Source organism: Astatotilapia calliptera, chromosome 10, assembly GCF_964374335.1.
Source record: "Astatotilapia calliptera chromosome 10, fAstCal68.1, whole genome shotgun sequence".
NCBI lineage: Eukaryota > Metazoa > Chordata > Actinopteri > Cichliformes > Cichlidae > Astatotilapia > Astatotilapia calliptera.
In genome coordinates this window covers 2,548,726-2,562,382 of record NC_137431.1, presented here as the reverse complement: position 1 = coordinate 2,562,382, position 13,657 = coordinate 2,548,726, and the positions used below count along the sequence as shown (strand labels likewise).

Genomic DNA, 13,657 nt, shown 5'->3' with positions numbered 1-13,657 from the left:
TTAGAGTTTCATGATGAATTTTAATGCACTCGTAGAACATCTTTCATTTGATCTGAGATTTTAAAGACAGCCTTTCCAGCTTACATGTTTGGGCTTTATTGAGACAGGACATGTTTAAACACAGACCTCTGCAATAGCCTTGAGTCACATGGAGCTCCTGCTCAGCCCGGTGCGAGCGTACAAACAATCACTTTGTCTTTAGTTAAAGGATGAGCTGTGAGCAGGTGTACAGAATCTGCAGCACCAGAGCTTTACAAAGAGGCGTCCAATTCCACCCAGGCCTTGTTGCACTTTAGACAAAGTTCAGGTGTGTGTCTTTGTCTACTCCATAGTTGCCTTTGTGCTCCTCAAACAGATTGCTGAGTTCATCCATGTACAGCTGGTGGAGGGCATCAAGTTCCTCGGCAGTTGGCTTTGCTTTCTTCTCCACTTTGATTGGCCGCCCAACTGCAGAGATGTGACAAAGTGCTTTATGTACTTTGTTTAGTTACAGTATGTTTAAGATGTTTACTGAGCGTGCGGACTGCGTGCCAGCCAGTTACAAAGGACGGTGTGTTTGTTCTCACAGCGAATCTCCCTCTATATCTGATCGCCATTACTCACATGCACCGAAACTGAACTCAGTGACGTCAGTTACTTCTCACAAAGTTGAAAACTTATTGGGAAGTGCAAGGATGCTTTACTATATGTTTTTACCTGAGGGAAGATATCTATTAGGCCTTTAGAGTGTTAATATACACTGCTGCCCAAGTATCCATCCAGCTGCACGTAGTGATGGTGGAGTAAAGCTGCTTACTCACCTACTGTGTTGATAGGTTTTCTGTAGGGCATAAGGCCGAAGGAGTACTGGAAAATGCCTCGTGCATGGAAGAGAGGAAGAGAGACACCCATGATCTTTTGCAGGTTTTCCTGCAACCATCGAAGCCAGGTTCCCCTCGGGTTTTCCACCTGGTCATACACTTCATTCTCCCCAAAAGAGAAGACTGGTACCAGATGAGCTCTGGGAAAAAATGGTTGAGCTCTATTGGTTTCTTATTTCTAACTGATCTCATAGCAGAATATGCGCTTTCCCAGGAAATTCCATGCAAGTCACTTGAATAAGTTTCAGGAGTCAAGCTACAAAAAACCCCTAAAATGAATAGATTGACAATCTTTTTAATAAGCAAAACCATTTCAGAGGCGTAGATGGAGCAGAATTTTCCACATTGCCTCAGGGGTGGCTGATCTTACCCATACTCCATGGCCATTTTGATGAAGCCTTTTTTATGGGCCAAGAGTACATTGAAAGTGCCTGGGTGGGCATCAAGGGCCTCTGGTGCCCCTCCAACAGCTATCACAATAGCATTTCCACCTTTCTTTTTGCAGAGTGGATAAGTGGCACTCTCTTTGTCTGAAGGAATCAGGCCTGCAATGTTGTAACAGAAGGAAAAAATATTTAAAGTGTTCAAATACAATATGTTTATTTTAACATACATAAAAAAGAAGAATGGGAAATATGATTGAAATGTCAATAGCTCAAACCTCCACACATGATGTAGTCTCTGAAGAATGGAGCTCTGAACCAAAGAGGCAACATGAGCAGGTAGCTGGTGATGCCTGGAAACAGCTGTCTGAAGCCTGTCGAGTAGGTGCAGAAGTTGGTAAAGGCTCCTGCCACCAGCACACCATGGGGATGGAAGCCAAGGATGTAGTTATGCCTGGGATCTAAGTCAGCCGTCTTCACCAACTGAAGGGAGGGGAAAGATGATATTTGTAGATGTATACATAGTCAAGAGTGCATGCAGACATACTCGGGATGATAATGGCCACCAGAATCATGGTAAACCATTTAATCCTCATCAGCCTAAGAGCTGTTTTGGACTTTGCGTTGCAGTTGCTTGGCTCTGGCTGCAGTCCAAACATGTGCCTCAATATCTCAGTTTCAACACAATGTCTTTGACCCTCTGAACCTTCCCTCATCTCCCCTGCCTGAGGCTTCAGGACTCGATTGGGTATGACTTTAACAGCCACACTGGCAGGATGAAGTACTGTATGTGAAACCTTTGAAATTGCCCGTATTTCTGCACAAAAAGCATCATAAATATATAAATATTATACAGTATATACTACAAGTAAATGGTATATTGCAAGTGTGGTTTCATAGATCTGGCCATATTTGACATGAATAGCAAGAAGGGGGACCTAAACTGCAAAAACCCCAAAACCCAACAACAGGAAAACGACAAACTTTCACTTAGGTTGAAAGCAAGACACAGGTACAGATAATCCAGACAACGAGGCGGGGCGAAGTAAGACTGAACACACAAAAAAACAGGAAATCAGTCATAGCTAAACTGGGAAATGCAGACACATACATTAACTTAACTTATGGGGTTGACACAAGGAGATATAACAGAAAACACTGAGCGAACACTATGTTTTAAAAAATATTCCAGACCATCCAAATCATTGAATTAAGTTTTCCGATAACTTCCATGGCTACAGGTGTGTAAAATCAATCATCTAGGCATGCAGACTGCTTCTACAAACATTCGTGAAAGAATAGGTCATGTGATGGGGTGGGCCAGGGTCACGCAGTGGTTTCCCCGAGTCAGAATTTTTAACTGGTATCTCCCTCGACTCAGAAAGTCACTGCAGGCTCTACCAGCTCCAGCTTTGTTGCCTCCCAAAGTTAACAATCCAGGATGGCAGCAGTGAGCATAAAAAGTAATAAAATTGTTGTTGTTTTGTTTTTGTTTGTTTTTTAAATTATTTATTTATGTATTTATCCTTAAGTTCTGTTATTGAAGTTTAAAATGAAATGGCCCACACATTTTTTCACACATAGGCTGATGTGATGATCCACATGATCAATAGCAGATCAACGCGCCTCAGGGGACGAGCACCACTCAGGGTTTAATAACTTGGACTCACCACCATTTTTATAACCTAAGAAGCCTCTTGGATGAACCATCAAATCAAATCAAATCAAAATGTATTTATATAGCACATATAACCATGAATATCTTCCTGGAGGCGTCCAGCTGTTTTCTTTTTTCAAGCTATTTTTCATGTTTTGTTATCAGCTGTACCAACGACGCATTTCTTCTCTAAACTCTACATATAGGACATTTCCTTCCTTTACAAAGTGTGCAGGCTAGGCCCAGAAGCCCGTTCAACCAGAGTTCAACCAGAGACTAAAAATGACCAGAGGCTCCACTTGTATAATTCCTCCTCGTTCTGTTGAAGTTTAGCAACTGTTTCACAGCAATTTCATTGCTGGGTATTGCAAAAGATTTTCTGACTGCGATTGTTTTATTACATGTCTTCACATTCAAGCTTCCAGTAGACATTTTCTGCCCACTATTGCCTCCGTCGTCCAGATTTTATGCAATGCAGAGTTCAAGTTTCCACATCACAACTGTGTCTAATGCCAACTGGATCCCAGAGATACACACATGTTTTATCATGTTGCACAGGTGTTTTATTATCTATTAATCCTCATTTTTATGCCTTTTTTAGTCTGTTCACATCTACTGATGCTGTTTTGTTTTTAAAAAAAATAGTAATATTTTGGAATGCTAGAGGGCTTATGTAGCTTTATTAACTCCAGCCAAGAGTCCTAAAGAAAGTAAGTAAAAATACTGAAGGTGTCACTGGACCTACTTTACCTGAGAGCTGAGCTGGGACATGCTCTGGTCATGAAAAGGAGAGCTGATGCTGTTACATGACACTTTTGGCTGGTTGTCTGTTTATTTCAGATATTTTATATTGGGGTTAAAATGACCCTGATTGGTGTCATCATGTAAATAAAACACAAATAACATAACTGACATTACAAGATGTTTCAAATTCAGCTTGATGCAAGCAAACAACAGTTCCTTATCTTTTAAGTAGGGCCTAAAGTTAAAGCATGAATACATGCACCTCTAATTTCAGCGCAGCACTTGATGAAAGGAATCAGGGGATATCCTGCATGTACCAAATTTCATTACACAAAAATGAAGGAGAAATGGTAAAAACAGTGAAGAACAATTAATCATTGACTTGTCTGAGAGGTTCTGCAATATGCTCATGTGCCAGAAAATAACCAGGACCGTTTGAATAAAAAATACTGCACTTGCAGTGTTTTTCAGATATTAGGAGCACCTTCCCTTCATTTAGCTTTTAGCATTCTAGGCTCCCAGCACACTGTTAAAAAGGTCAAAATACAGTTGGCACTGCCCACAGCGCTACTCTACTGCCAACCAGGAGGTCAGAGATTCAGGTGTGATGTGTTAATAGTTACATGGAGAAAGTAGCCTCAAACAGAGATAAGGAGCACGTTGCAGAGGTTTGGCAGGTTCAAGTTTTCTAACCCTTCATGCACATAGAAGGTTTTACAGCATGAAAACAAAATATCTTCCTGAAACCTTTTAAACATAAATGTTACCTGTTTTTTCTTTTTAATGCTGGCTAACATAGATGTCTCCCGAACATAACTCTAGAATAAATATGGAAATATTCTGAGTTTCAAAAGTGATTTCAGAAGCGTGCCTAATGATTGCAGTGGATGTCTGCTGAGTCACTGAAAGACTTTTGCAATGCTTCAAATTTCCACTTCACAGCTGTGTTCTGCCAACTGGACCAGGGCTGTCTTCCAAAGTGTTTGTGGCTCACATCTTAAAGTACAGAAGATTTCAGCTGAGTTTTGAGGAGCTACCCTTTATTCACGTGAAAAAAGCACTTAATAAAATATAATACTAAAAGGTGAGCACAATGGGGGCCCATCGTGTTTCCAAAGGCGATAAGTGTCCAGGGTTGCTCACTTCAAGTTTATATAAAAGTTGAAATGAACATCTTGTACTTCCATATATTTGTCACTTGGCAGGAAGGTTAAAGAGATGTGCCAGTGTTTACACATGACAAAGGTCATCTTGCTATTTGCAAGGTAAAAGACTTCTGGTGTCACAGAAACACTGGATATTAGCAATATTTAATAAAAAACACTCTCTGATTATCAACAATAAAATCTCGAGGAAGATAAGCAGCTCTGTCTCAAACCTTTTTCTTGGGATTCTCCTTTAATGCTGGAGATGTTCTTTTTGTTGGAATTGGTGAATATAGACGGATGCTGAGTCCCTGAATTCATTCCCCAGCTCTTCTCCATTGGTTGGAGCTTCATTGAGCTGCTTATGCAGCTTATTTTGCTCTTTGGCAAGTAAATTATGAGCCACTGTGTTTGTGATCAATCCTCGCAAACTTAGTGATATTTCTCTGTAATGTTTGAAGCGACACAAGTGAAAAGCTCCATGATGTCGTTTGTTTAGTCCGCTAAAAATAAGCACTCCCTTCACTGATCTGTGCGTGAGATTCATACTCAAGACAACACTTTTCTTTTATCAGGCAATCATCTCAGAACCAGTTTCAGTCATTTGATACAGTTTTTCCAGTAATGTTTTCTCTTTATTATTTCTTAATGAATAAGGGTGCATTCACACAGATTTTAAAGCTTTCTCAGATTGTAATAGATCACATGAAGGTTGTGAGTAAACCTTATATAAGCAAGTCATGTTACTGGACCTTCGTGGAGCTGATTGTTGGTGTCCGTGCTGTGGAGACCTGCTGCAGGTGGCTCCCAAAGTTAAACATTAGCTCCAGTTCCACTGATGAGGCACTAAGTAAGCGAAGTGTCTATCGTAGTGTCACCAAGACCTGCTGTCGAGCCTTCATCGTTACATAATCTGTGTTTCTATCATTCCTGCCAAGATAGTTTTCAAAAGGATAAATATCTACTTTTCCCAAATTCCCAGGTGGACCTAGCTCCACACTGCATCTTCCGCTGCATTAGTGGAAAGGTATTCATAGATGTACCCTGGGGAAGTTTTGTGGGAAGACAATCATGGCAGATAAAGTCTGTGGGCTACACAGGAGTATCACCCCAAATCACTTGTGAGAAAGTGCTTTTCCATAACCACTGACAACTTCAGGACTTGGTAACTTGGTGGTGGCGTCAGGATTAAATGTGGTTTATCGTCATAAAGATGCAAAAATATGTTTTGTAGCCTGAAAATGACGCCATGTGTGCCTCTGTAATTGCCTTCAGATACATTTGAATTTGCGTCACTATCTCGTCTACATGCATTTTTGTCCTTTTAGAAACCAAGACACTCACATCAGCTGGTGAGCTTTCAGCCTGAGCTGGTGACGGTGTATTAGAAACGGTGGGCAAAGACACGCTAATGAAAGGAATTAGGAAACTTTAAATAACACATCTTCTCTCTACCCTCACACGGACTCCTTGTTTCGGGCCCAATGTGGCAGTCAGATGATGCTGGGCAGAATTCAGTTTGAACTAGATGGCACAAAACATTCTTGGTTTTTTTTCTTAGAAATTTTTTTCTAAGAAATTATTTAATATATGAAATTCAAAATATTCACACGAATATATATATATATATATATATATATATATATATATATATATATATATATATATATATATATATATATATATATATATCATTAGAGGCCTCGTGTGAATATTTTGAATTTCATATATATATACCAAGGGCTCAGAGAAGAGCTCGAGAGGATGTGGAGGGTGAAGGTAACGGTGGTCCCCGTGGTAATCGGAGCACTAGGTGCGGTGACTCCCAAGATAGGCGAGTGGCTCCAGCAGATCCCGGGAACAACATCGGAGATCTCTGTCCAGAAGAGCGCAGTCCTGGGAACAGCTAAGATACTGCGCAGGACCCTCAAGCTCCCAGGCCTCTGGTAGAGGACCCGAGCTTGAAGGATAAACCGCCCGCAGGGGCGTGCTGGGTGTTTTTTTATATATATATATATATATGAATGTGTGTGTGAATGGGTGGATGACTGGATACGTAAAGCGCTTTGGGGTCCTTAGGGACTAGTAAGGCGCTATATAAATACAGGCCATTTACCATATATATATATATATATATATATATATATATATATATATATATATATATATATATATATATATATATATATATATATATATATGATATGGTTCACATCTACTGGCTGAAGAAGCTGACTGCACTCCACGAGCACCTGGCAGCACAACTGAACCAGTTGCTAGTTAACGAGAGACACCCAGAATGGCTAACCGAAGGCCGGACAGTCCTGATCCTCAAGGACCCCAAGAAGGGACCGGTCCCCTCCAACTACCGACCAATAACCTGCCTCAGTACCACGTGGAAGCTCCTGTCAGGCATCATATCGGCTAAGATGAACAGGCACATGGGTCAATACATGAGCGGGACACAGAAAGGAATTGGCAAGAATACCAGAGGCGCAAAACACCAGCTACTGGTAGACAGAACAGTCAGCCGAGACTGCAAGACCAGACTGACCAACCTGTGCACTGCCTGGATTGATTACAAGAAGGCCTATGACTCAATGCCCCACAGCTGGATACTGGAATGCCTAGAATTGTACAAGATCAATGGGACCCTAAGAGCCTTCATCAGGAACTCAATGGGGATGTGGCGTACAACACTAGAGGCCAACTCCAAGCCCATAGCACAAGTCACCATCAAGTGCGGGATCTACCAAGGAGATGCTCTGTCCCCACTGCTGTTCTGCATAGGCCTGAACCCCCTCAGTGAGATCATTAACAAGACTGGCTACGGATACCGACTACGGAACGGAGCAGTTGTCAGCCACCTCCTGTACATGGATGACATCAAGCTGTATGCCAAGAGTGAACGAGACATCGATTCACTGATCTACACTACCAGGCTATACAGCAATGACATCGGGATGTCGTTCGGACTGGAGAAGTGTAGTCGGATGGTAACAAAGAGAGGGAAGGTAGTCAGAACTGAGGGGATTGAACTACCAGAAGGCAACATTGCAGACATAGAGGACAGTTACAAGTACCTGGGGATCCCACAGGCGAATGGGAACCATGAAGAGGCCGCTAGAAAAGCTGCAACCACCAAGTACCTGCAGAGGGTCAGGCAAGTCCTGAGGAGTCAGCTGAATGGTAAGAACAAGATCCGGGCCATCAACACGTACGCCCTGCCCGTGATCAGGTACCCTGCTGGGGTAATAGGCTGGCCAAAGGAGGAGATAGAAGCCACTGACATAAAGACAAGAAAGCTCCTTACCACGCATGGAGGGTTTCACCCCAAGTCCAGCACCCTGAGGCTGTACGCTAAGCGGAAGGAAGGGGGCCGGGGACTGATGAGTGTCAGCACCACAGTCCAGGATGAGACAAGGAACATCCAAGAATACATTGGGAAGATGGCCCCAACTGACCGAGTGCTCAGTGAATACCTCAGGCAGCAGAAACCCAAGAAAGAGGAGGGAGACGAGGAACCATCATGGAAGGACAGGCCCCTGCACGGTATGTACCACCGGCAGATAGAGGAGGTGGCTGATATCCAGAAATCCTACCAGTGGCTGGACAAAGCTGGACTGAAAGACAGCACAGAGGCACTAATCATGGCAGCACAAGAACAAGCTCTGAGCACAAGATCCATAGAGGCTGGGGTCTATCACACCAGGCAAGACCCCAGGTGGAGGCTGTGTAAAGATGCCCCAGAGACAATCCAGCACATAACAGCAGGGTGCAAGATGCTAGCAGGCAAGGCATACATGGAACGCCATAACCAAGTGGCCGGCATAGTGTACAGGAACATCTGTGCCGAGTATAACCTGGAAGTCCCGAGGTCAAAATGGGAGATGCCCCCAAGGGTGGTGGAGAATGACCGAGCTAAGATCCTGTGGGACTTCCAGATACAGACGGACAAAATGGTGGTGGCTAACCAACCGGACATAGTGGTGGTAGACAAACAGAAGAAGACGGCCGTAGTGATCGATGTAGCGGTTCCGAATGACAGCAATATCAGGAAGAAGGAACACGAGAAGCTGGAGAAATACCAAGGGCTCAGAGAAGAGCTCGAGAGGATGTGGAGGGTGAAGGTAACGGTGGTCCCCGTGGTAATCGGAGCACTAGGTGCGGTGACTCCCAAGATAGGCGAGTGGCTCCAGCAGATCCCGGGAATAACATCGGAGATCTCTGTCCAGAAGAGCGCAGTCCTGGGAACAGCTAAGATACTGCGCAGGACCCTCAAGCTCCCAGGCCTCTGGTAGAGGACCCGAGCTTGGGAATTTTATATATACATATGTGTGTGTGTGTGTGTGTGTGTGTTACTTGTTATTATTATTATTGATGTGCAGACAAAGTTTTAGTGATTTTGTGTCCGATACTATTTGTTGTATTTATTATTAATATTCATGTCACTGTATTTAAAATTATTTTCAGTATTGTATTTTTTTGTTAAATGTATCACGATCATGTTTCTAATCCAAGGAGCCCCAAGTGTGACATATTTTATGGCCGACTGCACGTTGACATAGCTGACCTATAGATAAAGGACAAGCTTTCATATTGCTCGTCTATTGGACAATAATAGCCAATGACTTGAGCAAATATACTGGTCAGTTTCTATTGTGTTTTCATGCATAGCTTCGAGGGCTTCTTCACGTAAAGACAGATATGACCCACTTACAGCACTACAGATAGTTTCAAAATGAAACATCTACAATCACTTTCTGTTAAGATGTAAAGCTTTCTAGGAGGAAAATAAGTTGATCTTTATGATTATTTTTAGTAATCATAAGTTTTAGATTTCAGTGAAACATTTATTTAAAGTAATTTTAAGGAATCCACCCATAGAATAAAAACCCAAACAAATAAACTTCAGTATAAATGTTTTTTAGCAAGTCTTTATGAACACTTATACGGGGTTTGTGCTAAAACAACAACAGCTTCATTGTTGTTTCACGTTGTCTTATCAGCTCGGTCCAAAGTATCAGTCACATCCAGGGGCGAGCAGTCGATCCATGTAATGAAGCAGATGTTGTTAATAGAGTTTTTGTTCTCTGTGAATTTCACAGAAAAGGTCTTCTGCCGTTATTTGTCATGGTTAAAAAAATAAGCCAGGAGTCACTTCATAGTCGTGTAGACAAAATACTACTCATCCATGCTGTCACAAGAGGGCGTGATGTAACACAAGAGGGGAGCCTGTAACGCACAATCAGGGCTTGGCAACGCAGCGTTTATTTACAGCAGCTTCTCTCATGGATCGTGGGTTTTTCACCCACGTTTCAGTTTCATATTATTTTTTGATTCCTGCGTTTATTGAGTTTTAAGTTCTTTTGCATTTTACATTCTTTCCTAATAGCTCCTGTTTTCCAGTTGGCTTCATTACACTTATATTCTCAGGCCTTCTCAGTTTATTTTTTATTTTTTTACCTTTGACAATTTAGTTTTTGCTTGTGGTTCATATTTCATTCTTTGAGTTTCACTTCATACTTCTGTGTGCTCCTGTAGTTTGTCACGTCTCCATCTCTGTGTTAACCTTATATCAGATTACATCCTGTTTTATTTTGGTAGTCTTTTGTCCCTCATGTCTTGTCTCTTCTTTTTTTCCCTTTTTCTCCTTATCAAGTAAGTTTCACCGAGCTGTTCTTTCGTCCCCTAATTAGCCCCTTGTGTGTATATAGTCCTGTCTTTATTTTGTTATGTACGACTGTTCCCCCGCTTTGTGCTCTGGTGTTGGTCCCTGGGCTTTTGGTTTTATTTTTATGCTTTCAGTTTGTTTATCTTCTTTCAAAACAAACAAATATTTGAAATATTTTTATTGAGATGTGGATTTTTATTAGACTTTTTAGTATTGAATGAATACACTACTGGTCAAAAGTTTTGGAACACAATTTTTCCAATTTTTGTAATTGAAAGTTGTGCAGTTTAATGTCTCATTTAACTTGAAATGAAAGCCAAGTACAAATAAGCAACTGGAGTTAAAAAAACAGAAATGACTTCTGACTCAAAGTAGCCTCCTTTAGCAGATATAACAGCTGAACACACCCGTGACATTCTTTCTACGACAGAAATCAAATATTCTTCAGAAAGTTTTTCCCATATTTGTTGCAGAAGTTCCCATAAATGTTGACCTTGTAAGTTGCTTTGCTTTCTCTCTTCTGTCCAGTTAATCCCAAACCAGCTCGATGGGGTTTGTCTGGAGACTGTGCTGCTGTTTTCAAGCTCACCATCTTGTTCTTTTTTCCTGAGGTAGTTCTGGCACAGCTTGGACTTGGAACCATCCTTTCATCTACTCGCCTGCAAAGATCCTGCTTGATGAACCAAAGATTTCAAATTTTGATTCATCCATCCATAATACCTTCCTCCAGTCTTCAGTAGTCCAGTGGCCGTGTTTCATGGCCCAGACAAGCCTCCTTGTCTTATTCTGATGTTTTAGCATTGTTCTGTCAAACCTGCAGCTTGAAGTCTTCTCTTCACAGTTGAAACTGAGACTTGCTTACTACGACTACTGTTGTCCCGTGAGCCCCTTATCACCCAAGCTGTTAACTCAGTCCTCTGATTCAGTTGTGTCTTTGGGTCTGCAGACCTCTACCTGTCAGATTTTGCTCCAGTTTCTTCTGATGTTTAGGGAAACTGTAGTCACCGACACCTGACTTTCATTGCAGTTTCTCTGTAGGACAGACCTATTTTTAAGTGTTATAAAGGTCTGTGTCTCTTCCATTGTTAGTCACCTTTTTCTCACCATTTTTGTAGCAACACACTACTTTCAGCAGTACAATACTGTTCAACTGATGCTCACGAGGGCCTGGTACCACAGTGTGTTCCAGCACGGCTTTCATGCAGACAGAAGAGGCTGTAAGTAATCCAGAAAAGTTGGAAACCTGTAGGAATTAGTAGCACCAGCTTTCGAGACTTGATCAACCTTCATTGCTGCAGAACAGCTTTAAATTATTAACACATGTTGTTCCTGAAAAAGGTATTTTTGTAGAATTCTGAAATGGACATGATTGTTCAGTTTTGGGTAACCTTACCTTTTTTTTTTATTTCTGGCTGTTCACCTCTTACCTTTTCATTGGACTTGAACGACTGGAATTGCAAAAAGGTTGAGGTGTTCTAAAACTTTTGACCAGTAGTGTATGCACATTTTTTAACTCATATATTTAGCTATGAGTGTCACTTATCACTGTATAACACTGTCACAGTACCTAATTACAACAGGAAACAGAGGAGTGTCCTCCATCTGTGGATCATTTGTTGCCAAGGACATAGATAAGAAGCATTCCTCATTGCAGGCTGGAGATTAGATCAGATGACCTGGCAGATGTTCTGATGTCCTACTCTCTTGCACAAGCGAATCCTCCACATATTGATTTTCTGTCTCCTTATGGAAGCAATGTGCCTGCACAAAAAATAGATGACGCAAAAACAAGAAGTCTAAAGCTTTCTCTTACCTTGATGGGAAAGTAATCACGCATGTATTCCCAAACTTTGAGGCTGCACAGGAAGGGCGACCTGTTGCCTCCACGTGCAGGAGTGTCATAATCAAAGTACCACCAGACAGCATACAGCACGCTGATCAGCCAGTAGCGAGTGAACATCAGGTAAAAGAACAGGAAGATGCAGGTGGGTGCTGAGACGAGAAGGACATTCACTAACACAACAGACACTAAATGATTGGTAACTATATCAGAGTTAGCCATGATAGCGTATGCATAAATTGGACTCTGTTCAGGGGGGAGACCATCTCAGAGTCTTGAAGTCCTTTACAGATTTACAGATATGTATTAGAAGTGCCAATCTTGGTTTTATAACTGTATATTTGCTATCACTCTCATTTTTATTGCTTTCAGGACGCTTCGAATCAATATTTTTAATCTCTCTTGGCGAAAAAAGACAAATAGCATGAAGGCAAATAATCAAAGCTCGTGTTTAGCATGGACACTGAAATACTAGTTATCACAAACCTAGCTATGAATGACTTGTATCACCTGCTGCACCAGGGAGCTCATAAACTAGTTACAGAGATGGTGAAGTGGCTAAGAATACAAATGTAAACTTGAACAGAGCCATTGGGATAAAGTGTGGCAGCAAATATTAACAGGGTTCTGTGGCTGTGTCAAAAAATAAAAAAGCTTGGAAACCTGAATTAAGGAGCTCTGTTCTCCAGAACTACAAAAACAACAGGCGGATGAAATGACTTGGATGGATGCTCTTCTGTCTGGCTCCCTCTTCTGGCCATGCAGAACTACAGCTCACGTAAAACAAAGGTTCTCTCTGTTTTGCACTAATTGTGACTTTATCAAAAGCAGCTAAACAAGCATGTTTATGTTTCACAACAATAATATTAATGTGAAAATCTTCATTTATCCTTTTACTTCTTTAGCAGAGTCATTCTTGCATCCTTCCATCATCTACAGGTTTCCCAATTTAACTCACACAGAAAAGTCAACACTCACCCAGACCAAGGAAGGTGAAGACCCACTGCAGCACCATGGCAGTCTGCAGTCTCCTGTGGAGGGGTATAGCCATGGGGGCAAAATTAATTTTCATGATTTCCACAAGAGAAGAAATCCAAACTACGGCGCTGCAGTGGAGGCAAAGAGGAAGAGCGAGAGAAGGAGGTCCAAAGTCTGCTCCTGTCACCTCTCCACCAGTATTTCCTATTGACCGGCTTATCTCAAAAGCTTAGCAAAGACTTTGATTTGCCAGTCCATATCTATGCAATCTGACTTTTGAACAAGCAAGTAATGCACTACACAGAGATCCCCAGCAAAGAACAACAAGCCACAAAGCTGTGGACTTCCTGCAGAGCATTGAAGGCAATCACTGGCT

The 13,657-nt window shown here is 41.8% G+C and overlaps 1 protein-coding gene across 1 annotated transcript; it reads right to left on the bottom strand.

Moving 5' to 3' along the window:
- mogat2 (monoacylglycerol O-acyltransferase 2) lies at positions 1-13,489 on the bottom strand. The gene is made up of 6 exons (XM_026182020.2): positions 13,282-13,489; positions 12,277-12,455; positions 1,522-1,726; positions 1,231-1,405; positions 801-1,000; positions 1-447 (listed from the first exon to the last, which is right to left on the bottom strand). The coding sequence occupies exons 1-6, from the start codon at positions 13,373-13,375 to the stop codon at positions 293-295; spliced, it is 1,008 nt and encodes a 335-aa protein (XP_026037805.1). The 5' UTR covers positions 13,376-13,489; the 3' UTR covers positions 1-292.
- Between the last annotated feature and the right edge of the window lie 168 nt (positions 13,490-13,657).